This window comes from Osmerus eperlanus, chromosome 17 (genome assembly GCF_963692335.1).
Source record: "Osmerus eperlanus chromosome 17, fOsmEpe2.1, whole genome shotgun sequence".
Lineage (NCBI taxonomy): Eukaryota > Metazoa > Chordata > Actinopteri > Osmeriformes > Osmeridae > Osmerus > Osmerus eperlanus.
The window spans coordinates 6352504-6379034 of NC_085034.1; the positions used below are offsets into that span (position 1 = coordinate 6352504).

At 48.0% G+C, this 26531-nt stretch overlaps 1 protein-coding gene across 6 annotated transcripts in view; it reads left to right on the forward strand.

Annotated features, from left to right (window-relative positions):
• osbpl8 (oxysterol binding protein-like 8) overlaps positions 1 to 26531 on the forward strand; it is a 59195-nt gene that overhangs the window by 286 nt on the left and 32378 nt on the right. For 3 of the 6 annotated variants that reach the window (XM_062482716.1, XM_062482718.1, XM_062482723.1), the window contains exons 2-4: positions 19 to 52; positions 7382 to 7435; positions 13504 to 13601. In XM_062482716.1, the coding sequence (XP_062338700.1) occupies positions 13554 to 13601 (48 nt within the window). In that variant the 5' untranslated portion in view covers positions 19 to 52; positions 7382 to 7435; positions 13504 to 13553. Of the gene's footprint in view, positions 1 to 18; positions 53 to 7381; positions 7436 to 13503; positions 13602 to 18532; positions 18671 to 19036; positions 19921 to 26531 lie in introns of those variants that run through there. The other 3 variants (XM_062482717.1, XM_062482721.1, XM_062482722.1) reach the window with 3 other exon arrangements.

Here is a 26531-nt window from a genome sequence, read left to right on the forward strand (position 1 = left end):
GCTTCTCTGTTTTTACAGTCGGTGGAATAGAGACAATTAAATTAATTTTAAGGTATGTGTATTGCATGTGTTTAACGTTTATGAACAGAAGCTGTCCAATGCCAATATACCAAATTGGTGGTGGTGTGGTAACGTAGCCACATTTCATATTTAAATAGCTAGCTACTACATTATTCGGTGGCACTGACTGAGACTAGATTTGGTTGTCGAATACAGACAGATTCAATGTCAGACTGCCTACCTACTAGCTGCACTAATCTTAAACTGACATCCTTCAACCAAGATGCTAGCTAGCATACTGACATCACTAAGACATCCGACCAGCTTATATAACGAGCTTGTCGTATTCATGCAGGTCTGTTGCATTCAGATTTACATTGTCAGCGGAGACATCATACATCTGTGTCATAGCATCTAACACCATATTGAAACGTAACCAAATCCCAATTGTAATTGAGCCAAAACGATGTGCAAGGCAAATCCATTTCAGGGAAAGTAATTCAACGAAACGTCCTGCCCTTGAAGAAGATCATTAGTAATTGATTTATTGGCATCCTAATTGGCTATTATTATTATAACCATTTAAAATTTTGTTTACATTCTCTATAAATCTAATCAGGTTCATGTCAGTGTATTTACACCATTGAGAAATACTTGTATGGCTTTAGTTAACAAATTGATTCTGTACAAGTAGGCTATTACATGTCCGAGGCTATCATGTGTCAGCAGCCTTGGCCTTGGTACCAAGTTACAGCTTTCTCCTAGAGGGAAGGGCCCTGCAACATAACACTACCACAAGACACAGTTAGGCTATACAGTGATATGCCGTTGCCTCTTCATAATGGGCATTATGTTTGTGTACACTTGTGGTTCTCACTGGTGCAGATAAACAGTTCTTTCAATAGGTTACTGGCACAGTAGACTACATATGTTGAAGTGATTCTGATAAAACATTTTTCACATTACCTATTGTAATTTATTGTAAATAGTTGACTCATCGGTATTGAGTTCATCAGTATTTGACCCGTCTCACATATGCAGTACTTTACTGTAGCTTATGTGAACGATGGAGGAGCATGTTATCCAGGCCACCCAGACCTATAATTTCTCCCAAAGCACTAAGTTAATTAGTTTCCTACTCCTGCCTGTTCAACTTGACCATTCCTGTTTTGTGAGGACTGCATATTTCCATGTTTCCATTCTGTTGATTTGCATTTCAATTACGTGTGATGCTAGCCTTTCCCCAGTGAGGCAACGTTTCACATGGTGAGAAAGGCCCAGGATACCCTTTTTGTGATATGCTCAGGTCTTCTGAACAATGCATGTCATTTGCCTGTCAAATTTAGTTTCCATTCCTTCCCAAGCGACAACCTGTGGGGTTGAACTGCTTGGTGCTATGGCACCATTTTGCATTTGAATAAAAGTAGGCGATATACCAATGTACGGGATCTCTATGTCCTGTCACCCACCTTTTTCCAGTACCCTTGGGTGGCTGCGTATGGCTGGCTCGTAGCTCTAGATGACCCTCCATGTTGTGTGTTAAAAGTCATTATGTAGTGTCTGGTCATGTTAATGCATCGTTTTTTCTATTTTTTTTTTTTCTTTCTGTGGACACATTTGGACACAGAGCAGATCTCCAGACAGCACAATCACATTAGGGAGTGCAATTACCTTCGCTCTGACAATATGAGGGTGTCAGCCAGGTTAATGAAATCAATTCTTAATGCCAGGCAGCATGGGGCTTGCTCCAAGCTACAGATGGATGTGATCATGCCGTCAACAGACAACTAGCTCAGTTACAAGGAAGTAGTATTGGCATTTCATTCAAAGACAATAATGTAATGGATGCTAGTTAGGCTATATTAAAAGTCTTTAGTTAGCCTACTTATTCTCCTTGATCACTAATTAAGCTATTGGAACTATGTCAACAAAGCATTTAGGATAAGGGACATTCATAATGCTTATTGAAACGCCAGATTTAGATTTTGTGTCATGTCACAGATCATAACTCCTTACTCATGATCTTCACAGCGATTAAATAAGATTGGGTCAACTTAGTGTGTTTGAAGCTATCCATATATAATAGTTCCTTAACTATTTACCCATTTCCCCTACGTGACAGCAACAATTTCCTATTTGAACAGTAATATGGAATATTATTCTAATTAAAATACCCCAGATTGTCTCCATATTCAATAACACCCTTTTACTCCACTTTCAATCTTACCCTCAGTGTTTTTAATGATCTTAAATTAATTATAATGATGTTACATAAGACACTAAATGCACGGTAAATTAAAACCTGCAGCTCCTCGTGCACTTTGTTCATATTTTTTCCTGCCAGGGTTGAAACCAAACCCTTGTAACAGATCTCTCAGGCTTTGATTGACAGGTGAAAAGGTGGGAGGGGGATCACCCTGCTGTGATACTGGTCATCGGAGCTGACTCACTGGGATGTTGCAATATCTTGCTTTTGTGTAGTCCACCAATTAGAAAAAATATATACTTAAAGTTAGATTGAGATTTACAGTTTCCGTGTTTCTTTTTTTGTGCTGTGCAATGATGGTGCACGGAGTTATGACTTTGCTACAGTCTAAAATGGAACTCAAACTTAAAAAGTGGCACGTGAAGTAGAATAATTGTATCTTTTCTCACAGTAGGACTGTTAAAGATAAGTCACTTCACAAAAGCCCTTTCAAAGGGATTCCAATTTGCTTAAACAAAGGCAAAGGACTCAACTTTAATTAACACCTGACTCTTGGAAGGGCCACCTTTTCAAAATGTATTTCAAGATACAACCAGGTGCACAATGGGTTCTGTGCAGAAAATGATTCATTATGGGGGGATAGAGGTTCTCCTAGCCTTAAGACAGAAGTACCAGGGCTGCGTTTCCCGAAAGCATCGTAAGCCTAAATTGATCGTAGAGTCCATCGTACGATGGATCTTAGTTGTACGGGCCGTTTCCCGAAGCCATCGTAGCTAAAGAGGCACTTGAAAATCCTCGTAGATTAACGAGAGCTCCAGACCAGGCCAATTATCTTCAGAGCAGCCCCTCGTCATTGCCTCCAGAGCACAGCTCTCAATATGGAGCAATCTAGTTAGGTGTGCACACCCAAACTCCTCAGAAGAGATGGCCACCAATAGGCCTATTCAATTGTAAAATAGTCAATAATATATATTCAAATTGTGAAATGTGTTAATGTTCACATCCTTACTCCTCAAGAGCCAGGCAGTACATCAGCGTGTTCCTGTAATGATCCTATAGCTTCAGGGAGTGACAAACACTCAAGGAAGACCTTGACCTTGAGCTAAATGTCAGTAAGGACCGAATTTGTAGAATGGGGGATCAAGTAATACAACTGTTCCTGTCTGGTTTGATTTGAGCTGGGTGGGTTTTAGGACACTAGAGATGTAGAAATCTCTCTCTAGAGATCTCTCTCTCTAGAGATTTCAGGAAATGAAAGCAACACTACGCCAGCTGATTTTATATTTAGTTTTCCCTCCCGGCATCTCTTGTTACCTGCTGGTATCTGCGAGCTCACAGGGACTAGCTGCAGTACACGTTTTGACATTCAAGAGTATTGTTACTCAGCCATTTTCATACTTTCGTGTCGTACAGCTGAATGCCTCTTCTGGTTCTGGAGATTGTAGAGACGTGACCATTTAGCACACGCCTCATGATTCAATCAAATGCGATTATTCATACATGCCGGTTCTCGTAGGGTATTTTCCCAATGGGAATGTTTTAGTCTACAATGGATCCAGTGGCCACATATAATAGTTTCATTCATAGTCACACCACTCAAAATCAAGTAGTACTTGCTTGCTAATGCATTTCGAATTAAGTGATTAGTTGGACAGAGACTCCATATTAGCTATGAATAATACATTTGCTCAGATGGGAAAAACCTCTTCTCCCCAACCAGGACAGCTGAGCCAGCATAGTCTGACAAGGGTTCCCCAAGCAAGAATGAGCTTGAGACAATAATGAACAAGAGTTTTATGTTATTTTACTACATAGACTAATTCGACTACACAAGTTACTATAACAGTACACCAATGTAAAAGATTCAATCAACTTGCAGAGATGTCCGGCCATTGACTTTCAATATCATGGTTATAAACACATTACCCTAATGTGTAAGTGATATTTTCAGTGCAGTTAGTGGAGGATGGTGTGTATGGCTTCACAGGACTTGTGTCCAAGGCAGGCCAATAGGACCTTGCCTCGTCTCACCTCAGAATAATCACGTCTTGCTGCATGGACGTCACTCCCAGCAATCTGTCTGGCAGGGTTCCCTGTCCAGCCAGAAGCATTACTGTGGGAATTCACATTCACAGCCATACATGTCAATGTGAAGATAAATATAGCTCAAAACAGGGTGTGAACACAAGGGTGTACCTCAGGCAACACACCCAGTATTGTAGAATGGCTTACTGGACTGCAGGGAGAAAGAGAAGGCAAGACAAAGAGGATTTGACTTACCCGAATTAGGCCTATTCAATGAATACTTTAAGATATTTTATCAATGAAAGCCAAGCTTGCTGTTAAATTAAGATTGGGAAGAGAATACAAAACACTTGAAGCAAATGTATTTATCTAAATAACAATGAAAAACACACAGCTACATGTAGCTTATACAGTTTGATGTATTACCACAGCAGCTAGTCTTAAAGGGATCAAGTGTCAAAACATTGTGTGAGTGAAGGATTTATTCTTTTTACCTGGGCTGGGCTCAACCACACAGATTAACAAGGTCAGACCAGTTCCATTCTGTTTTGCTGTTGACTCTTCTGACACAACCGAGGCAGGCAGCTTTCCATGACAAAACCCAACCGATTGTGGGGAAGAAGTATACATTTAGACCTGGCCTATTTGATGCTTATTTTTGTTTAGGGTGATTGAAATGATTATGCACTGCTTTTCTACTGGGCTGTTACATCTATTTCACATTTCTTTGATTTTAGCTTGGCATGTACATGCCACAATTCCACAACCCTTTCCAGTTTAGTATTTTACAGATAATGGAACTGACATTTGTAATGAATTTGGTCAGGTGAAGGTTAGGGAATTGTAAACAGAATAGACAAGTAAGTCTATCAATAAAGTGAATGCTGGTTTTGTGTGAATGCCAGTTAGGCCTGCAAAGTGACATTTAGCCTAACCTATTTGGTCTTTCCGTTCACTTTTCGATTGATACAGAGGAAGTAGTTTTGCATTCCCCAAGGGCACATTAACAGTACCTTCATGACTCATATTAAAATGTCTGATAAAGAGAAAAAAAAATAAGAGTAAATGTTACTCATTAGTGTCCAACTTGATAGTAATGTGCGTTTGTAGGCCACTGTTTTCTTCAGGCAAAACTTGAGCGCATTCATAGCCAGTGTATAAACAAGTGATTCCTTTGTCGATTCTGTGGGAAGACAGCAACTGGTTGACTGTTATCTAACTGTTTGGCATGATTTGAAAGGGATTTTAAAATGGTCCTTTCTTCAAGGTTATATCTTAATAGTTGGCCCGATGCTCTAGTTTTAGTGGAAGGAAAAAGCCATTCACCGGTACTGAAAACTGAGGGCTTACATCATTCAGTGCTGTAGGTGTTAAACTGTGGTGATGAAATGAGTGAAGGGTCCAAGACTCATGTTATTATCCTTATCGAGTCTTTGGATCAGAGCTCATTGCTTTGCGAGATAAAAAAGATGGATGCCAACAGCCTGTGTGATAGAGAACAGAGCAGGAGTATCCTGGTGTCTTTGGTGTTTATAAACCTTGCTAAAGGACCAATTACCCACACCCACTCCTGTTTCCATAAGGCTGAGTTTCATCACAACAATGAACATTTTACACCCGTTAAAAAAACTACAACTCTGGCTCCCCAGACCGGATGTCCAGCCTGGTGTCAGGCTTTTCCTATGGATGTCCTTCACCGGCCCCTGGTCCCTGGCCCCCGGACCCTGGCCCCCGGCCCCTGGCCTCCGGCCCCTGACCTCTGGCCCCTGTCCCCCGGCCCCCAGCCCCTGGTCTGTGCCTATCTGCAGCTGCCACCTGGTCTAGTGTAAGCCCAGACCACTGGAGACCCTGTGCTCAGGGGGAGTGTGTAACACAATTAGGCCAGTCAGTGGAGGGTGGAATTGAAAGGTAGAGGGGGGAGGAGGTAGACGTCTTGCCATCTCCCATTCTCTCTCACCCTGGACTATATTTAGACTGGATGGCTACAGAGATGACGTTTTGTCCTCATCTTGGCCATATGCGAGTTACGTAATTTGGTTCCACTGCTGTTGACTGCTACCTGTCGGTACTTGGGTATTTTTGATGAAGCGGGCGATTCCCTCAGATGTTATGCTATCAAAGCTGCCCCTGTTTGTACTGCTGTGTGTGTGTGTGTGTGTCATGGGGGAGAATAGACGACCTGAGGGTGCCCGGTCAGTGCTTTCTCTGCAGTATCTCAGGAGTGTGTTGTGCCACGGCTGTCCTTCTCCATCTCCTGTGACACGCGGTCCCAGCTGGGACCTGTGTGCACCTCCCCAGAGCTATACCCTCTCACTGCTGGATGCCTTTATCAGCCTGGCCCTTTAGACAGCTGCACACACACGCACACACACACACGCACACCTAAGCAGACACGCGCACGGACTCCCACCACACACACACACACACACAACCGTACGCACATCCAAATACACACACACACACTCGGATAATATTCATCAAATCACAGAGGCAGCTAGTGAAGCGAACAGACCGCAGGAGGAAGGCTGGAGTCAGAGTCTTGGTCATATGATCAGCAGAAAGAAGCAACAACATCCTGTCTCTCTTCCCCCTCTGCTCTCCTGAATCTCCAGCCACAGCGTGTACATCATCCATAGATAGTGCCTGGGGCTATGGCCTAGTAAGCATGGAAACATAGCTGTTTGGTGAATGTCTTGTGTTTCCATTCAGAGAACTCTCCAGAAAAGTCAGCTATTAGTCTGATAGTATTTAGTCATACATACAGGGTACCCCCCCCCCCCCCCCCCCGCCATGACCAGCAGCACACCCCAGGGGGCCATAGTGGCCGCCGGACGGATGTGCTAATTGGCCAGCTGACTAATAATCTTCATCCAGCCAGGATCAAGGAATTTGTTTGAGAGGCAACCCAAAGGATACGCCTCATCAAACCCACTGGCACGGAACAGATTAAAGCTGCCCCATTCACTCATAAAACCTCTCTCTCTCTCGTGCACACACACATACATACATTATTGTCTGTCTGAACACTGTACATAAGCAGCCCTCTGGTGGGCTCATATTATAAGGGGAGGGGAGTAACATTGTGATGTCATCTCTCTCTCTCGCTCTCTCCCCCCGTTCTCTGTCTCTCTCTCTCTCTCTCTCCATCAGGCTGGCGGTGGTGTTGCCGTGAGAGACTGCTTTTTGCTGCGCGGTCCTCGTGAGGTAGGTCCTATATTTGTCACTGCTTGTCTGTGTTACCACTGACTGGTAAACTGGTGTGTGTATAGCTGTTGTGTGTGATGTGTGACAGTGTGTGCTCATCAGGGCTCGGGCTGAACGCTTACGGCATAGCCTATATTGTGTGTGTGTGTCATTTCGTACAGCATTCCAGCTCTCTGGCAGTACAGTTTAGGAGGGCTAGGTTATGTTAGCATGCTAATGTGCTTACACGGACACATAAGCTATCAGATACAATGTCTAATCATGATGAGAGAGCACTCATGCCTGTCACTGCCAGACTGCCTCTCAGAGTGAGTGTCTTACATCAAGCTGTAGGGTGCTGCCTTTCCCCTCCTGTCCTCTCCTTCCTCCGCCTGTCCCCTCCTTTCTCCTCATGTCTTCTCCTGTCTCCTCCAGTCCTCCCCTGTCCTCTCCTGTCTCCCCCAGTCCTCCCCTGTCCTCTCCTGTCTCCCCCAGTCCTCCCCTGTCCTCTCCAGTCTCCTCCAGTCCTCCCCTGTCCTCTCCTGTCTCCTCCAGTCCTCCCCTGTCCTCTCCTGTCTCCTCCAGTCCTCCCCTGTCCCTTCCTGTCTCCTCCTGTCTCCTCCAGTCCTCCCCTGTCCTCTCCTGTCTCCTCTTGTCCTCTCATATCTCCTCCTGTCTCCTCCAGTCCTCCCCTGTCCTCTCGTATCTCCTCCTATCTCCTCCAGTCCTCCCCTGTCCTCTCGTATCTCCTCGTGTCCCCTCCTGTCCTCTCCTGTCTCAGCCTGGATCTGGAATGGGAAAACATGAGTGAGTATTACATCTGAGGACTTGGAAGTGCACACATCCTGAATATGCAAATAGGCTTTCACCTTCTCATCCTTTTCAACGTTTCCTGTGAAAGGAGCCGCCACATGCTGCATCACATGGACTGTCATGCATTGTCCAGCCCCGGTGTATTGTCTCTCTGCTCTGCTCTCTCTGTGGTGTGCTTTTTGACCAGCTCCTGCTTGAAGTGTAGCTGGAGCATTCTGTGTCATGGCGGAACTGTCTAGAAGCTCTCTTTTGAGTCCATTTGTCTTAGCTGTAGTTAGCTAGGCCAGCCAATTAGGATAGCTCTCTCTGCTATTGCTTGCTGTGATGTCTATTTAAAGCTAACCAGAATAGAACTCTTAAGCTAGCTGGGTTAGTTTCTAGTCAGCCAGGTTTACTTTATCTAGCCTACCCATGCTAGTGTAGTTCACCAGGCTAGCTTTATCTAGCTAGCTGGGCTAGCTTTATTTAGCTAGCAGCACTAGCTTTAATTATAAAGCAGGGCTAGCTTTTTGTAGCTAGCAGGGCTAGCTTTGATTATGTAGCAGGGATAGCTTTATCTAGCTAACAGAGCTAGCTCCGTAGCTTGCTGGTAAGGCTCTCTCCAGCTAGCTGGGCTCTCTAACCAGTCAAGTGTACTGCACCAGCTCTTTCCAGCTGTCAGTGGAGGGGGGTGGGCTGCCGTTGCCAGGGATTGGATGAGAAGCGTCGGGGTCAGCACAGTCACCTTGACACCAGGCAAGCCAGAGCAGCCCTTATCAGTATTCTGTCCCAGAAGCCCCCTGTGAGGAGGAGAATGTGATGGAGAGAGGTGGGTGGCAGCAGAGTCAGGGATATCAGCCCCTCGTCTTCTCTTGAATGACAGCTAGATGAAATGGTCTCTGATGAAGCTATATTGTAAGATGTTCTGGAGGCTGCGTGGGGAAACTCTGAGACTATAAATGAGTTGAAAATTGACCTAAAAAAAAAACAAACAGCAGCAGCTTTGCATTAGGTCTGATCGGTCGGTGCAAAGTAGGAAATGCCTTGGCTTATGTCATATCAGAGCATCTCTGTTAATGTCCTTTCACATGTTTTGCACCACCCTTCTTTTCACCCTTTGCACCACCCTTCTAGATGCCTCTTCGAGCCATCTAGGTCATGTGACATCCTGTGAACTGTAAGAGAACTGTGCACTCTGCATGAGGGTTTGGACTTGCTCCATTCAAGTCAATGTGAACGAACGCCTGAAAAAGCTGTTGAATTCCCCCCAGTCTCAACCTACTCTTCATCCATCCTATGTTTACACGGATGATTAATATTTCCCTACACTCTGACCTAGATGAGGAAATTCTGTTTGATGTCTGTCTGCCCTTCATAGACGAAAGACAGTGAAGGTTGTATTATGGTCATTCAGCCTTTATTGTTATTATAACCGGATAAGGGCCAAGTAGCACGCCAAAAAAGGCTGTTCTCCCGTCCCTGCGTAATCACGTCATATAAACACGCAGATGTATGACCTCTGCCCCGGCCATTAATTATTAAACCGGAATACATAACAGCCTGGGGTGTAGTATGAATCAAGGTCGAGGGCACAATCTTAAAGGCAATTCCAATTCAACAGGCAGAATTTTCCTTTGATGCATGTAACGGTGTCTGTCCTGGCCTGGCGTCAACCCTCCTGTGTGCGTCATCCCAAACCTGCCGTCAGGATCAAGTCACAGCCCAGGGGGCTACACGTACAGGGGCACCTGCCCCCAACCTGGACAGTAATCCCCACGACTGCCTCTGGCTCTCCTGCTGCCACACTGCCAAGCTACTATTTTGGGGTTCCCTGTCCCTTCCCTGCGTCTTTGGCACTAGTGAATAGGTATTAGCTGGCAGGACGCTGGGGGGGACGGCAGAGGGGGGGAGAGGGGAAGAAAGAGATGGATGTGGAGAGGCCAGCCTGTGCCAACCTCTTTAGAGACATGTTTTTGCCATCAGGTGGGACACGATCACTCAAGGTCCGCACACGCACGCACCGTTTCTGAGCGACTGGAATGAGAAAGAACGATGTCGCTGAAACTGGAGAACGTGGTAGTGTACCGACAGTGATGCTGCAATGCCCAGCCTGGACGGTTGGGAAGAGACAGCTACAGGAAGGTGGATCATGCCTCAGACACGCCGCAGTGCTGGACTGAGGGAGAGGGAGGGGGCAAGCGTGGGAAAGGAGTGGAGGAGAGCATTCATCTTAATCAACACATTTTTGGGGCAATTAATTCAAATACTTAATTTCCCTTTTAAGTTTATTGCTCTGGAACAACAAGCCTCCTTAGTGTCTAAGCCCGTTGTCTCTGACCCACCCTCATGGCATCACAACAACAGGACAAAACGTTCTTGTGGGCCCTCCCTTCAACAGGGTCCTGCTGAAATGCTGAGTCATTTTGCTTAGCGTTAATAGCAGCCAAGCTGGTTGTTTTGAGGAAGTGTATGATGCATCTGTTGTAGGTTAATTGTCATGTGTCGAGGTTGGGCCTGGCCTGTCAGCACAACAACAGACTGGAGTAGAGCTCATGGGAAATGGGTTGTGTGTGTGTGTGTACAGGTTGTCAGTGTTTGAACACCTGTATCAGTGTTAAATGTTTGCCTGCTAGTCTTTCAACCCCTCCATTGTGCCTCAGCAAAAATTACTTTCAGTAAAGCCAGCATGGAGTCTAGCTTTTCATTTGTTTCAATTTGACACCTACTTTTCATTCGGTATAAGAAATCCTTTAGCAGTCAGCCTTTCTTAACCCTTGTGCTGCCTTCGGGTCACATGACCCAAAGGTTCAGAACGAACCATCGTTGTGTTTACCCAATTTTACCCAATATAAAAATTATTTTCTTTTAACCTTCGCAATGTGGGGGGTCTGAGACAGCCCGACGGTTAAAAGAAAATGCTTCACTTTGTTTTTGTATGCGGTAAAGTTGTCGCAATACGACGGTCGGTCACAATGACTGATGGGTCAGAATGACCCGAAGATAACACAAGGGTTAAAATGGCTTCACTCAACTCCTCCCATTTCTTTGAGTACTATAGCATTATCATTCTGATCTGTGCAAATTTAATCTCCTGATTGAATAGACCTTTTGTCAACTGTTCAATAGTCTCTGCTAGCTGGACATACATTGATAACCCAATCGGAAAAAAGGATATTCTACTTAAATCTAATTTAAATGTATTAAATGAGAGTTTATGACATTTTCCTTCTAATCTTCTTTTACACACAAGTATACTTAAAATGTACAACTAAAACTCATTGTATGTTTGTACTTATACCTCGTAACTAACCATACTTTCAGTATAATGTTTTTTTGCTTGGGCACCTTCTCCCTCCTTTACGATCTTTCCTCACACACCACCAATCAGCCTGAGATGTTTCTGGATACAGAAAGAGAAGAATTTGTAAATGTCCAGAGATTTGGGAACTGTCATTGTCCACCTGAAAAAGTCTACTGTTATGAAAACCGATGACTTCTCTGTTGTTCAGCTGCATATAACTTCAACAATAGGACAAAGCTGCTGTACATACAGTTTTATCATAGCAGCAGAATCATCGTACAAATTGTTCAGAACAGTACAGTGTGAAACAAAACCAGTTTGACACTAAGTGGACATTAAATGACTTCTTAGAAAAACAACAAGCCCTGTGTCTGAATATGTTCATATTAATTTACAGTCTAGTTAGCCCTATGTCTAATAAGCCAAGGTCAACAGCATACTTACCATCCTCTCTTTCCCTCCCTTTCTCTCCCTCCATCTCTCTCCCTCTCTTTTTCTGTGTATAATGCTCAGGAAGAATTATTGCATTGTGTAAGTGTGTGTGCGTGTGTGTGAGCGCGTGTGTGCCCGCCCGCGTGAGTGTGTAACCAGAAGGTGTGAAGGTGATAATGCTGTGCTGAAATCTCATACCTTTTAATCTGTCATCTTTTCTCACTACTATTTCATCTCACCATGTTTAAGGAGTAGGTTCTATCACTGCCAGTGTGAGTTCACGCTAGCTGTGGGGTAACACCGCAACACTAACCAGCCGCACGGGATTGTGGCCGGCACACTGAAACACAGAAACCAGCGTGGTGTTTCTTCTGCGTTCCTGTGTCTCGCGGCCCGTCTAGTCGATGTCTCTGCTCTGTGGCAGTTTCTCATATCGCGAGGGGAAAAGGGAGCGTTTTGGAGCTGCAGCAAAAGTCATTGATGGAGGACGGAGGAATTTGCCAGTGTTCTCTCTCTTTCTCCCTTTCTGAGAAGACACACGCAGCCCAACCTATCCTCCTCTCAGCCCGGTAGATAGTACCTGATGCCACCTGTGTTAGTCAGCAGGTTTCCACAGGAACCCAGACTCCTCTAACTCCCCTCCTCCTGCACCAGTGGGAGAGTGCGTTTGCCAGGTGGGAAGCATTTGAGAGGCGTCTTTCAGACGTCCAGGATTGATTGGCCCTGAAGGGTTTGGAGAGCGGGCGAGCTGCTGTGGGAGACTGATGTCAGCTGTTGTGTTTATCGGCGGAGGAGGCCCAGCTTATTACCTAGCAGGGAGAACCTGACTGCTGTGAGGATCTGAGGAGGACACCGAGAGCTCGCTCCCTCCCTCTCTACGCTCTCTGTCCTGTTCTTTCTCTATCTCGCTCAGTCTTTCTCTCCCCCCCCTCCTCTTTATCTCTCTCGCTCTCTCTTTCTCTCTCTTTGTAGCTTCCACTTTTTCTTCCTCCCCCCTATCTTCTCTCTCTGGCACAATCCTCTCTCGCTGCAGGAGATGGCGATGGAGCGAGAGAGAAGTAGGGAGAGATGTTTATGGCTCTATCATTTGGAGATTTTCCGACATGCTGCTGAAGGCAGAGACCCGTTTAGGGTCGATGAGGGGAGACAAATGGAGGTTTACTGATGGGAAACATGCGTCACAGCTGGTGGTGTGTCTCTCCAAGTCCAGCCTAGCTTTGGAGAGTGTTTAGGGAGGAGGGGAGTGAGGAGAGATGGTACAGTATCCTACTGTGTTGACTCTAACTCCTGAAGGAAGGAGCGTTAGTGTCCAGCGGACCTTTTGGCACATATTCCTGTTCCCTCATTCTTTAGTTGTGTGTGTGTGTGTGTGTGTGTGTGTGTGTGTGTGTGTGTGTGTGTGTGTGTGTGTGTGTGTGTGTGTGTGTGTCTGAGCGAGCAGAATGTTGAGCTGTATCATGTTCCTGGCATACTGTCTGTGAGTCATTCTTAGGTGTTTGTTCAGTAGATGAATATGTTGTGTACCTGTGTGTGTGACGTTCCCTGCCTCTCTCTCTCCTGACAGACATGCAAGCTTCTGAGCTCCACTAACATCAGGCCAGACTCTGGGGAACCATGGAGTCGTCTTGTTCCGAGTCCCAGGGGGAACCTGAGAGAACTCTGGTAAGTAGAACCAAGACCTGGCGGAACCGTTTCACCAGACAGGAGAAAGGTCACAGAGAAACGACACGTTCTCACTCTCCGTGTTTTAGAAAAGCCAGACAAAGTGCCACCACATCAACAGCACTCTCACTTTCAAAATCCCTCCCAAAATGTCACCTTAATTGGTGACCCTGTCCCATTACCATCTCAGTGGCAGTAAGGCGAAGGAGGCAGAGGTGTAATGTCCCTATTAGCATCGATGACTAAGGGCCATGTCCAGTGCTTCCTGCTAATGATCAGAGTTGGCCTGCTAAGCTGCCAGGTGCTGGACAGGGCCTGGACAGGGGCTGGACAGGTGCTGGACAGGGCCTGGACAGGGGCTGGACAGGGGCTGGACAGGGGCTGGACAGGGGCTGGACAGGGCCTGGACAGGGGCTGGACAGGGGCTGGACAGGGGCTGGACAGGGGCTGGACAGGGGCTGGACAGGGCCTGGACAGGGGCTGGACAGGGGCTGGACAGGGGCTGGACAGGGGCTGGACAGGGCCTAGACAGGGCCTAGACAGGGGCTGGACAGGGGCTGGACAGGGGCTGGACAGTGGTCACAAGGTCGCCTCACGAAGCTGCCTCACTTGGCCTGATTCCCGCAGCATCACAGGACGGCACAGGCCAGCACCAGCACACAGGGAGAGGTCACAGAGCCTTCTCTCTCCTTGCTCTTATCTGTGAACGGCAACACAGGAAACACACGAAAGCACATAGACACACACACACACACATACAGGCACACACACAGTGGCGGCTGCCTTTCCTGTGTGGTTACTATGGCATCGCAGAGATTATGTCGAAAAATGTCTTTGCGGAGAACTTTAAGGCAACATCTTGAATTCCCAAGTCGGCCAAACTGGTCGAGGACCCAAAGAGGACATATTGTGTGGATGTGGTTTCATTCTGTTCACAGTGAAAGATCCATTGAGTGATCATGGCACCCAGGACTATAACACAGATTATGGTGCCTGGGAAGGCCTCCAAGATACTGCAGCCAGTCTGCTCTCCTCACTATGCTCACAATAAGGACCAGCCCAGCATGCTTGACGGTTTCCTGCCCATAGGACAGACTCCACACTGCACAGTCCAACACTTTACTCCTTACTTTGGATTCTTTTCTCATTATGGACTTTTCATAGGATTGAAAATAGGATTTTTCTCACCTTTTTGTGTTGGTTCAAAAGTTTCTGTTTGTGAATATTCCTTGTTGACGTGACTAGTTTTCCTTGACAGCTGGTCCAAATCTCTTGTTATTTATTGCGCAATAACACCTCAATTGATTGACTATGAGGCAGCAGATTGCTTTCAAAATAGGAATCGACAAAAGATATTACCCTTGTCCCCACGCACGGCTCGAGGGAGATTTCCATCCTCTATGGAGCATTAACTCACAACACCATCCCCACAACACCAACCCCAGTCTTCTGAATCATCAGAAAAATCATAGCAGAAAAAGTGGGCTGTGAGAAGGATCGGGGAGACTTTTTGCTGCATTTCCCCCTCTGCCGTCTGTCGAGTTTGACTGTGGCAGTAAGATGAAAACCCCCCTTCTTAAATCCCATCTATCCTTCTCTTTCTTTTCTTTTTTTCAGGGGCCCGTAATACACAACTGGCCTCAATCCCTCAACCGCAAGAAATAAATGCGGAATGTTCTCACATGCTTGGTGTTGGTCTGAGAGAGATACTAGATGGGTTAAATACTTCCGACAGTGTATTCCCCTAGATCATTTCCAATCCCGGGCAGAAATCCAATCTCATCGTGATTCCTTTGTCGTAACACAGTCCTGCATTTTTTTTGGCAGCTTCGATCTCCTGTGTGTGACTATTCTGTGTGGCTATTCTGCTATTTTGTGTGACTTTTGATCGTCAAATGAACAGGTAGGCCATAGGATATGTACATGCGAAACACGACGGGTATCCACAGTGTCGCAGCCGCTAAAGTTAGCTGAGGTCTGTCACCGCCATGCCCTCGCAGCTTCTCCGCCACAGGAAGTAAACATCCTCTCTTTGTCTCTTCCTGTGCTCGAACCCGACACTTCTGAGAGCGTGCCGACTCTGACACGGCGACGGGAACGGCAAATTCACACAATGCCGGAAGATGTTTTCCAACACCATCGCATCTGAAAATCGAACAATTACTCAATCATTTTCTGAAGCTAATTTTCAGATCTTACAGCCACATGAGTCACTCCTCATTTCCTGTGGATAGGCCGACATGTTTGTAATAGTGCAGGCGTGACATATGCCTAATTGTCATGCTAGGTTGTCTGTAGTGTTCTTCTCCTGACAGTATATTTTTAGCCCATTAGGAGAGGTAGGAGTCGATCGTTCAGTAGCGTATCTGGATATTGACACTGAACACTGATGGATGTTGGCTGTCTGAGGGGGGCTGGGGTGTGTGTGTGGGCTGCGGGCGGGCGGGCGGTTCAGTGTGTGTGTTCTGTCTGGATGTCTTGAGAGGATTTGAATTTCCTCTGGTATTCATGAAGTGTATTGAATAGAATTATACGGATTGTGTTTATGTACATGGCTCCAGGCACGTGGTGTTGCGTAACGTGTTTTGCGAGAAGGTTAAAGAGCGTGCACGTTCACACTCAGGCTCCCTGCGTCGTATCCTGTTACCGTGGCCACCAGAGAGTCAGTGACACCATAAGAGTGATGATGATGATGTGTCCTTTCAGCAGACTTCTCTGTCACTGTGGACTAGTGCATGGCTGGTGGGGTCGTCTAAAATGATGTCACCTCAGGTCACATTAGAAACTCAGAAGACAGATGAGAAGGACAGTGAAACGGGGAGCCTCATCTTTGATGAACCTGGTTCACGAGAGGTTTTTAACTGTTTTTAAAGTTGTAGAGTCTTTCATTTCCTGGTGAGTGGTCGTACAATCATCTCAGGGTTGTGTGCATGGCCAGGCCAGGGTTTTTATGTCACTAAAAGGTCCACACATTGTTGCTTTGTTGGGCCCTTCTGACTTTAGAAAACATGGTTATAGCTTTGAGCTCCTCTCTGCGGGAGTGTTCAATGGCCCGTAATTCGCTCCTCTAATTAAAGTGGGGCCGGGATTATATTGCAAATGAGCTTGGATCACTTAGTGTGATTAACGCAAGACGGTGGTCTGTTGATTTGTTTGTCTTGAGTCGAGGAGACTGGAAGAAGCTCCTTGTTAGCTGGCCCTCTCCTCGTCCTCCGAGGGGTGTGAGAAACAGAGCCTTATTTTGTCAGGATGCAAATGACCTTCTCCCTCTAGGCCTGTGGGCCTGAGCATCGACAATCATAGCCTCTGTCTAGCGCCTTGATTTAAACTGTACCACCACAATTGTCTCTTTGTCAGGTCGGTGAAAGAGAACGTAGCCATTAGTCCGTTTCATGAATAGTTGTTTTTTCTTCAGCAGAATGTCGCTAGCCTACAAATAAAGAGGTCCCCTCTCCCTTGGAGGCTTGAATAACTGTTAAATGTTGCGCTGTCAGATAGAAGAGAGAATACCCTCAGATGTGAAGTTCAGTCTTAAACTCATCAAACCATGTGTTATCTTAAAATGATTTCTCAGGCATTTCACTGTCGGTAGAGGAGTTGTTTGCCAACAACAAACCAAGACTTGAAACCTTGAACAATAGCCAGATTCCAGACAAGAAATGTGCAACTCCTTGTCAACTGTGCAAACATCATTGCAATGTTACTGATTGACTAGCCTGCATTTTGCCAGACCAGTCAGAAGGGTGTTTAGTCAACCATGCATGATGAAAAGCAGATAGGTATTTGCAGGTGCTGTAATCTCGCCTGCATCCAGATATCAAAACATGTCCATTTGATGTGTTTATTTTAAAAAGTGGAACAGTAGTCATGCTCGGTTTTGCCCATTTCTGCTTTCTCACATTTCACACCGTGATTACGATCGTCAAAATGACCATATCACTTCTTTCACTTGACATCAGGCATCTGTGCGACTCCAGAACTATTATTACTTTCTGAAAACCATTTGAGCTGTGGCCTTCACAACCTCACAGTCTATGTCCCAGTCTGTCAGGCAATAGGCCAGGCTGTCAGGCCCAGAGGAGAGACTGTTGTGAGCGAGGGTGAACGGTTAAGTAGGTTAATGGAGAAAGAACAAGAGCAAAAACTCCATTAATGACACGCCAAGGCTGACTACCCTGCCAGACCATAATAAGATGCCTGCATGGTTGGGCTGATGTGTGTGCGTGCGTGCGCGTGTCTCTATCTCCTCTTTATTGTCTGGCAGCTTGTTTGTTTCCTAGGCGCTGGCTGGGGAAATGAGATGGCCAGTTGATGTATGTAGAAGGACCGGAATGACAGAGCACACATCATGGTTAGTGACACAGAGGGGAGAGGACGAGGCTTGTTCCGTTATTGAATGACGTGCGTGTGCGCACGCAAAAAAACACAGACACAGGCGAAACGTTAAGACGGAGCGAGGATCAGAGAGATTAGGACCTCCTGTGAAAGTGGAAGACCTATTGACAAAGGCAGAGAGGGCTTACATGTCACACGGAGATGAGAGGAGGGGAAAAGAAAGGAAAATGAATTAAATATAGAGGAGGATAGGGAGAGAAGGAGGGGAGGACTGTGTGTTTATGAAAGGGAGAGTGCTGGAGAGGGTGAGCGGTAAAGAGGAGGGCAAATGAGTGGAGAGAGAGAGACTCGGAGAGAGAGGAATGGGGAGAGCGAACGAGAGGGGCGAGAGTGAAAAAGAGAAGGAAGCAAGAAGAGAGAGAGGTGGAGAGAGAGACAGCTAAGGAGAGGGAGAGAGATAGAGGGAGGGAGATAGAGGGAGGGAGATAGAGGGAGAGAGAGGGAGAGAGGGAGAGAGAGCTCCCCAGGACAGCATGTGAAAGAGGGAGGGACCCGGCACGCTCTCCTGTCGTCTTCTCTCTTGCTCCCTCCTTCACAGGCCCCCGTGTCTGTGTGTGTGTGTGTCTGTGTGTTTGCGCGCGTGTGTGAGCTCGGCTCCGTCGGTCGTCTCGCGGCTCAGTCCCGTCCCCGGCAGCAGCAGCAGCGAGCAGGGCGTCACGGCCAGCTGACACACGGTGAGCCTCTCTGTTTCCTCTCAGCAGACTTCACCATGGTGAGGAGGAGTGGGGCGGAGGGCGGCTGCAGCCGAGCACACGCTGGCGCTAGCTGAGCCCGTCTGGATTTCGACATTGTTACGTTTTTGTTCTCGTCTTTCAGAGCTGGAGCTCTTTGTGCTTCTGTCCGGACAGAAACGGTGTCATTTGTGTCGGCGCGGTACACGAGTACACGACTAAAGCTGTTTAGTCAGTTAAGCTTGTTTTTAGTCTTTATTCACTCAGGAATGTTTGCCGTTTGACTGGGGCTGTTTTTGTTGACTGACCGTCTGGATAAAGGGTCCAGTCTTCACTTGGAACGTGTGTGTTAGGACACACAGGCTGCCTGTGTGTCCTAACATCTGGGGCTACCACTGAGATGCCCAGTAAGCCCTATGGCCTGGCACCGAGAGAGGCAAGGCAGCTGTGGTCCTAGCATGTCTGTCTGAATGGGGAACGGTTGCCAAGGCATGGATCCTTTCTGATCCAATCAGAGACTAGGATTCCCTGTGGCTTTTTGTGTGTGTTTACCAGTCACTGCAGCTGGGCAGAGATCCTGAGGGTGGAGTCTGCTTCCACGTCAAACTGAAGAACCTTGGTGGTCAGTCTTTCTGCAGTTTCGATCGCTGGTCCTTCTTCAGTTTAGCTCTGAAGGAAACATTTAGGCCCATGTGATGGTGATGGTTACTCTTAAAGCAGACCTGTAAGGGCTAGTTGTCCTTGGTACAAAATTCAGTGTGTCAGCGGTATCCTTGTTACATTGGTATCCCAGAATGCAGTTTGGCAGTGGGATCCCATGAATGGGTGTTCAGCTGTATGCTATAACTTTGGGCTGTGGCTGAACCAATGAGCTACTGGGAATAGCTGCACCCAATCAGATTGTTAGCATCAAGACAAATCAGATTATGGAGCATGATTTGGATTTGGAGACCTGGTCATCTCTGGAGTGTGTGATGCTGGCGCTGGTTCTGAACTCTCACGTGTCTGCAAAGCCTGGTCTGATGCCCCAAATGGACTCTGATTGAATTACGAGAGTATCCTCGTTGGAAGAATAAGAAATCAATTTGTATGCGGCCTAAGGAGACTACTTACTAAACATGTGAAACCAGCTCTCCAGACCAGAACTCCACTCTCTTTGAAGGAGGAAAAAAGAAAGAATCCGCTTTCAAGGAAGTTCTTCAGAACACTGATCTTTGACAAAACGGACGGCCTATCAAGTTCTCATTTTCAAGGTGCAGTACCGCTCTTCACAAAAGACTACGGTCTGGTTTGGCTTTCCCATGTGAAACTCTGTAGGATAAATTGCAGTCATGATGTGGCCTGGCCAGTCTTTGTGTCGTGGCCGCTGCCTCTTCAGGTCATCCTCGTCTTCCTCAGAGACGGAGTTGCCCCCCCCCCCCCCCCCAAGACAGGCTTCTCCTGTTCCCCATCCTCTTTTCCCCCCACCCAGACAGGCTCTGCTGTCACATCCTCCTCCTCCTCCTGTCCCAGAGACAGGCTCTCCTGTTACCCTCTCCCTCCCAGAGCGCGAGTGGCTGTCACCTGCCTTCTCCTCGGACATCGAGCCTCGGGGCCCCCAAGCTGAGCTGAACCCGAGAGCCGACGTATCCCACCGCCCCCTGTCGAAGGATCCACCAGAGGCCTGCGAGGAGAGAGAGCTGGGGGGGGGGGGGGGGGGGCTCTGCGTGGGACACACAGTTCCTCTGGCCTTCACAGTTATCAGTTTCGTGTGCTTCCTGTGTTGACCCTGTCGCTCTCCTCCCTCCCTCTCCTCTCTCCCAGGAGGGGTGCTGAGGTAGTTCCCACACCTGGGGCTCTGCTCCAGATCACCCAGCGGGGTAGCGCCTTCCCTGGCTTGACGTGTTAGATTGACCACCTGCCTAGAGACAGACCCACATCACCCAACCAACACCTGAAGGCACACTGCCAGAGTATCTGTCCCCTCTCATGGCCCACTTCCCACTTTTCTGTTTCGATCTTTAGCTCTGTCTTTCTCGCTCTCTCCTTTTTGTCTCTCACACACTGCCTAAACATCCTGTGTGTAGGCCTACACAGCAGTGTGTGTGTGTGTGTGTGTGTGTGTGTGTGTGGGCTGGCTGGCTGGCTCAGCCCAGGCCATGCTGTAAGCAGTCTCTTGTCTAGCGTGTCGGCACTGCAGGTATGTTTCTTCCAGTGTGTGGAGAGATTATATTTACGAGGCCTGTCGTGTTTCTGCGATAGCTGTAAATTAACGCCCCCACGACCTCCCCTGTGAGGCGGCCTCCTAGCTCTCCTCTCCTCCAGTAGGACATCTCAGCTCAGCTACGGAGAAAAACTCATCCCTGACTAATGCCCTGGACGTCCTCTCTCCTTCCCTCACTTAGTCATTCTCCCTCTCCATTTTTCAGGATCTCTCTTTCTCGTTCTTTCATACCCATTACATTGTTCTCTCCCTCACTCACCCATTCTCTCTGTCTCTCTCCAGCTCTCACTCACTCATTCTTCCCCCCCCCCCTCCCTCCCTCCTTCTCCCCTCTCTCTCTCTCTCTCTCTCTCTCTCTCTCTCTCTCTCTCCCTCTATCTCTCTCTTTCTCTCTGCTCACCCACTTCTACTTCATCAGTTTACTCTTCGGAACTTGTTAGTGTAAATGTTCAGTGCAGTCATGCTGACCAGGCAGGAAAACCCTCTCTGCCCTGGTTAACTGACCGTAGTGTTGACTTGTGCTGACCTGCGTGCATCCATTTGTCTAATGTCTGACAGAGAAGCTTCTTGAGTGTCCTTTCAGCGGGGCGAGAGCGCGGGCGAGCGCTGGAAACCACCTGAACACGCCGAGGGGAGGGGCCTTTTGTGGCGTTGCACTGTCAGCCACCGCTCGCCGTCCTGGGATTTGTTTGCCTTGCCTCTTTAGTGCCTCACTGCAGCACTAAACGTTCCATTAGGCATGTCTAGAGTAGCTTAGATGGGCTGCCGGGTTTTACAGTAATAAGGAAGCAGGGCTGAAGCAAATCGAAGAATCAGAACTTCTGTTTTACTTCTGTTATAAATCGTAAAAAGTCTTTCATATCCTGTATTTAGGTTAGTTAACCCTAACCCAAAGTCCTGTGTTTAATTAGCAATTTGTATTTTAACGGTAATGATACATTATGCATATGGTAAGGCTTGAAATGAAGTACCATGTTGAGAACCAAGAATACACCATGACCAGAGTAATGGAGTGTTTTGAAGCATGTCATGGTTGATGTAGAGCAGTATGACAACTCTCCGACCAGGCTTGTGCACTCAAGCTCGGCCAGGCAGCATTCCATCATGCCTGAGCTGATTGCAAAGCTACAGGAAGCTCTCTCCAGGAAGCTCTCTCCAGGAAGTGGTGTAGGAAGCGGTCAACAGCAAGGCATTATGGGGATGGATGGGGATCGATAAGCCCCTGTCCTCGCCTCAGCGGCGCTCAGTAAGGGCTGTGGAAGTGGGAGCCGGCAGAAGGGGGTGGTCGAGGAGCTGGGATAAATACACTCTCTCACCCGGCAGCTAGCTTAGCTCCGTCCCTTAAAACACATACAAACAAACAAACAGACTTTCACTCTACAAATACAGGCTCGCCAACACAGAATGACACACACACACAAATACAACACGTACACACACGGTGCCCGTTTGACTCCCCCTCACACTGTTTATGTCGAGGACAAGGTCAGACACCGACACATATCTCCACAGTAATGAGCTACTTACACCTCCGCCACTGGCGTTTAGCATCCAGGTTAACATGGTTCTGTCGGAGATGTCGCTATCAAAACAACCCTGCAGGAGACCCTCCTGTTCATGTGAAATGCAGTTCATTCCCCTGAGTGGCGCTCGGATAAAATATGACGGCCCATGCTGGCACCTCTGCGGGACCGTTTGGAGAAAGTTCATTACTGCTTAGTCACTCCCATAGAAAGAACGCAGAACACGATCTATCTTGCCTCGCTAGACATGTTGTTCAGCGGCATGATAAACAAGACTCGAGTCTTTGCCGGCAGTTTCGATACGAGAACATGACTATTTGGCCGATTTGATACTGCTCGCTTTTCAATGTGCAAAGGCGTTGTGTGACTCATTGTTTTTGAAGAGCCTCAAGGACTGTGCTCTTTACTCTTCACCTTGCCAAGGGCACTGGGGGTTTTTAGAGCTCAGTCTCCCTTTTACGTCTTCTCTCTCTCTCCCTCTTCTTCCACTCCCTTTCTCTCACCCCCCCCCCCCCTCCTTCCCAGAGGCCTCACAGTCATTATCTGGAGCTCAGGTCCTTGGAGGTTGCAGATTAACCACTCCCTATGGAGGCCAGAGAGGTGCTGATGGCTCCAGTCTGCCGCTGTATTCACCCTGCCTGTCTTCTCATTCAGAGCTTCTCAACGGCCCATTACACTCTTTCTCCAGAGATTGGCTGCTGTCTCCATTTCTTAGTATTTCTCTCTCTCACTCTCTCTCTCTCTAACTTCTTCTTCCTCTGACACTGGTAGACGCTAACTGGTCGTTCCGAGATGTGTTTTCCAGTCTCTGATTGCTAGGGGTAGGAGGTGTAGTCAGCTAACGCGCTAGCTAGGGTGAACCGAAAGGTCCCCATCGCCGCTTTATAAGACACTGATCAAGGCTCACAGCCAATGCCCCGCCCCCACTCACCGCCGATAGAAAATGGGTCAACATTGCGCTGCGAGTTCTGTTGAAACGTTACGTAATATGGCATGGCATTCTGTCTCTTGTAAGAGCTTTTTGTTTGTTTCAGAAGAAAGAGGCCATAGCCCTTGCTGTATGTGGTGTGGCAGCAATTTAAGATGAAGCCCTTAAAACACCGTTTTCTGTGCTTGGGAAAATGCCACAGTACCTATTGTCAATTTTGAGCACATTTACAAAAATGTGTTTGAAAAGATCCATAGAAATGTAGTGATTTGATGCATTTCAGTAAATACTGTATCCAATCTTGGAAGAAGAGTGGGTAAGGTAGTGGAGAGACTTACCTGCACCCCCCAGTCTGTCACCTCTCTGCCTTCCAAGGCTGTTATGTTGTGCCTGGGGACAAAGACAATATGACACTTCTCTGGCCACCAGTCTGGCCCTCCCCACCCCCGACCTCCCCCAGGTCCAGACTCGGGCTAGTGGGAGAAACCGGCACGCTTCAGATGAAAGCCCAAAAAGCCAGACAGAGAAATGGCACCATGTCTAAAAATACACCTTTCATGTCTTCTCCTATCGAGGGGAAATGCTCTTAAACTCTAACCAGACCTACAATAACACAGGGAGGGAGGGAGGGACCCATTACCCATTCATGTTGAATGGGTAATGTTACACAGTTTGTTGATCGTGCAACTGGACACCTTGAATTACCTCACGGTTTGTGGAAGTATTATCTGCAAACCCAGTAAGTCCAGCAGGTTACCTTCGTTTGTGGCTGTCACGTCAGCGCGGTCTCTCTGCGACGCACACACTGGTGACATCATCCGTTTACTTTACTGCTGTGCTGTTTTGGTGTCTGTCTGAATCTGGGTCATGTGACCTGATGATGTCAGACTGTAGTCCACGCTGGCCCCTGCAGATGTGGCTGAGAGACCCTGGGCAGACCGTGCGTGTGGGCCTGGCTGGACCACCGCGAGCGTCCAGATATGGTCTGGAACAGGCAGATCAATCTAAGATGCTTCCGTCAACACAAGATATAAAGCCTGACCTTTCCGTTTCGATGTTTCTGTACGCGTGACACGTCGAGGCAAAACAAGTCGAAATTCCGCCATTTAGCAAAGAAGCGGAACGATCAGGACTTGGAGTCGCTCGGGAAGGGGGGGTGAAGGGGCCGTGGGATCAAAACACAGAAGGCCAACGGGTTCAAATCGAAACGGCGGAAACAAAGTCCGTATTTATTTAGCCAACTGGAGGAACACGATGATGGATGAAGTCTGTTGCTGTCGTTCCGCTAGCTGTGTGGTAACCTAGTAACCTCAGTCCACTGCTGTAGCCCACACAGCAGGCTTTATCAGGGTGCTTCTACTGAGTGAATGGTATAAAGTCCTTGACGTGAGAATCCCCTTGAGGGCGGAAACTGATCTCGGCTCTGTCGCCATGTTCACTTATCCTTATCCAGTTACAACGTGATCCCAAACACACCCACACGCCCAAACAAACCCGCACACACACTTGTGTAATTGTACAGTGCACACACACCCACCCACACACTCGTCCTCTCCCCTCTGCATAATTAGGCATGAGGGCTGCTGCCTGTTTGTAGAGAGCACCTCTGGGGGAGGGGCTCTTCGAGCGTCTCGCCATGCCACTGCTGATGCCATCGAGGAGAGGAGCGGGCGCCATTAGTATGCCCGCTCCTCCTCCCGCTCCTCCTCCCGCTCCTCCTCCTCTCTCCTCCTCCCGCTCCTCCTCCCGCTCCTCCTCCTCTCTCCTCCCGCTCCTCCTCCTCTCTCCTCCTCCTCTCTCCTCCTCCCGCTCCTCCTCCCGCTCCTCCTCCCGCTCCTCCTCCTCCCGCTCCTCCTCCCGCTCCTCCTCCCGCTCCTCCTCCCGCTCCTCCTCCCGCTCCTCCTCCTCCCGCTCCTCCTCCTCCCGCTCCTCCTCCTCTCTCCTCCTCCCGCTCCTCCTCCTCTCTCCTCCTCCCGCTCCTCCTCCTCTCTCCTCCTCCCGCTCCTCCTCCCGCTCCTCCTCCTCTCTCCTCCTCCCGCTCCTCCACACCGATCAAACATGCATCTTCAAGGTTATTGTCGTACGCACATTACCAGTCGAGAGTCATTCCCAATGCAAAGCTCGATTTGACGTGCTTCCTCAACAGGGCAGGCATAACTTGAAGCAATACAGTAAACAACACACAGTATTCAGCACACGTATAATAAACGAATAGACTCGATTGATTCATGAAACGAGTGCAATTACCGCCGAGGGGATGGGATCGGGTGTTGGCAGAGCCTCGTGTCGGGGCGAGACCAGAGGGTTTACAGAGTCAGAGCTCTCCCACGAGGACACTGGCCCTCTGTCCGTGGTTCAGGCTGGGTGGCCTCAGCTTCTTCTCTGAAGCATTGTTTTGTTTCTCCGAGTCCGGCCTGGGCTGCGCTCATGGTGTTCCCTGACCCCGCGGGGGTCATTTAACCTTTGACCCCTGATGCTGCTGACCTCATGACCCCCCTAGATTTAGGGCGGGATGCTTCCTGTGCCTTTAAGGAGACAGACACGCGTCGTAGTGTTCGGGTGTACATTGCGTTCTTCCTGTTGCTGACGGATTACACACGACACAGAGCTGCTTCGAGAGAACGGTGTTAAAGTCAGTTAGCATTTTACAAGTTGTCGTTGAATATCATCAACCTCTCCGTTTATCAAACCTGTGATCCATTGAGGCTCAAAGGCTTCCCTTGTACTGGGAGTCCTTCACAAATCTCTCCATCCCTTCCGTAGAGAGATGGTTTATCACGAGACGGTGTAATGATGTGATCGACTGAAGCCATTGAGTTGCAGATACTGGGAGACAATGGCTTCAGTCAGCTTCGATTGAATTAAAAAAGCCAATCTAGGCGGTCTCCAAAGGTTCATTAATCAAACGCTGACCTCCAGCGACCCCGCTCAAATCAGTTTTCCTTGTTGTCATAAGCTTTAGAACTGTCTGTAGTCCGAGCTCTCAACCTATCATGCGGCCCCGTGGAGGTCCACCTCCCGGGCCTTAACCAATGGGGCTCTCGATTTTGTTTATCAGCGTGGTTGGGAAGCCTGTCTGATGTGGACTGTGGGGTCGTCAGACGGGCTTATCCACCCCAGTGCCGGCCCAGTGCTGTGTGCTGTCTAGGGAAGGATGGTCCGCATTCAGAACAACAACAGTAATCTCTGGTAATCCACACCACCCTGTCG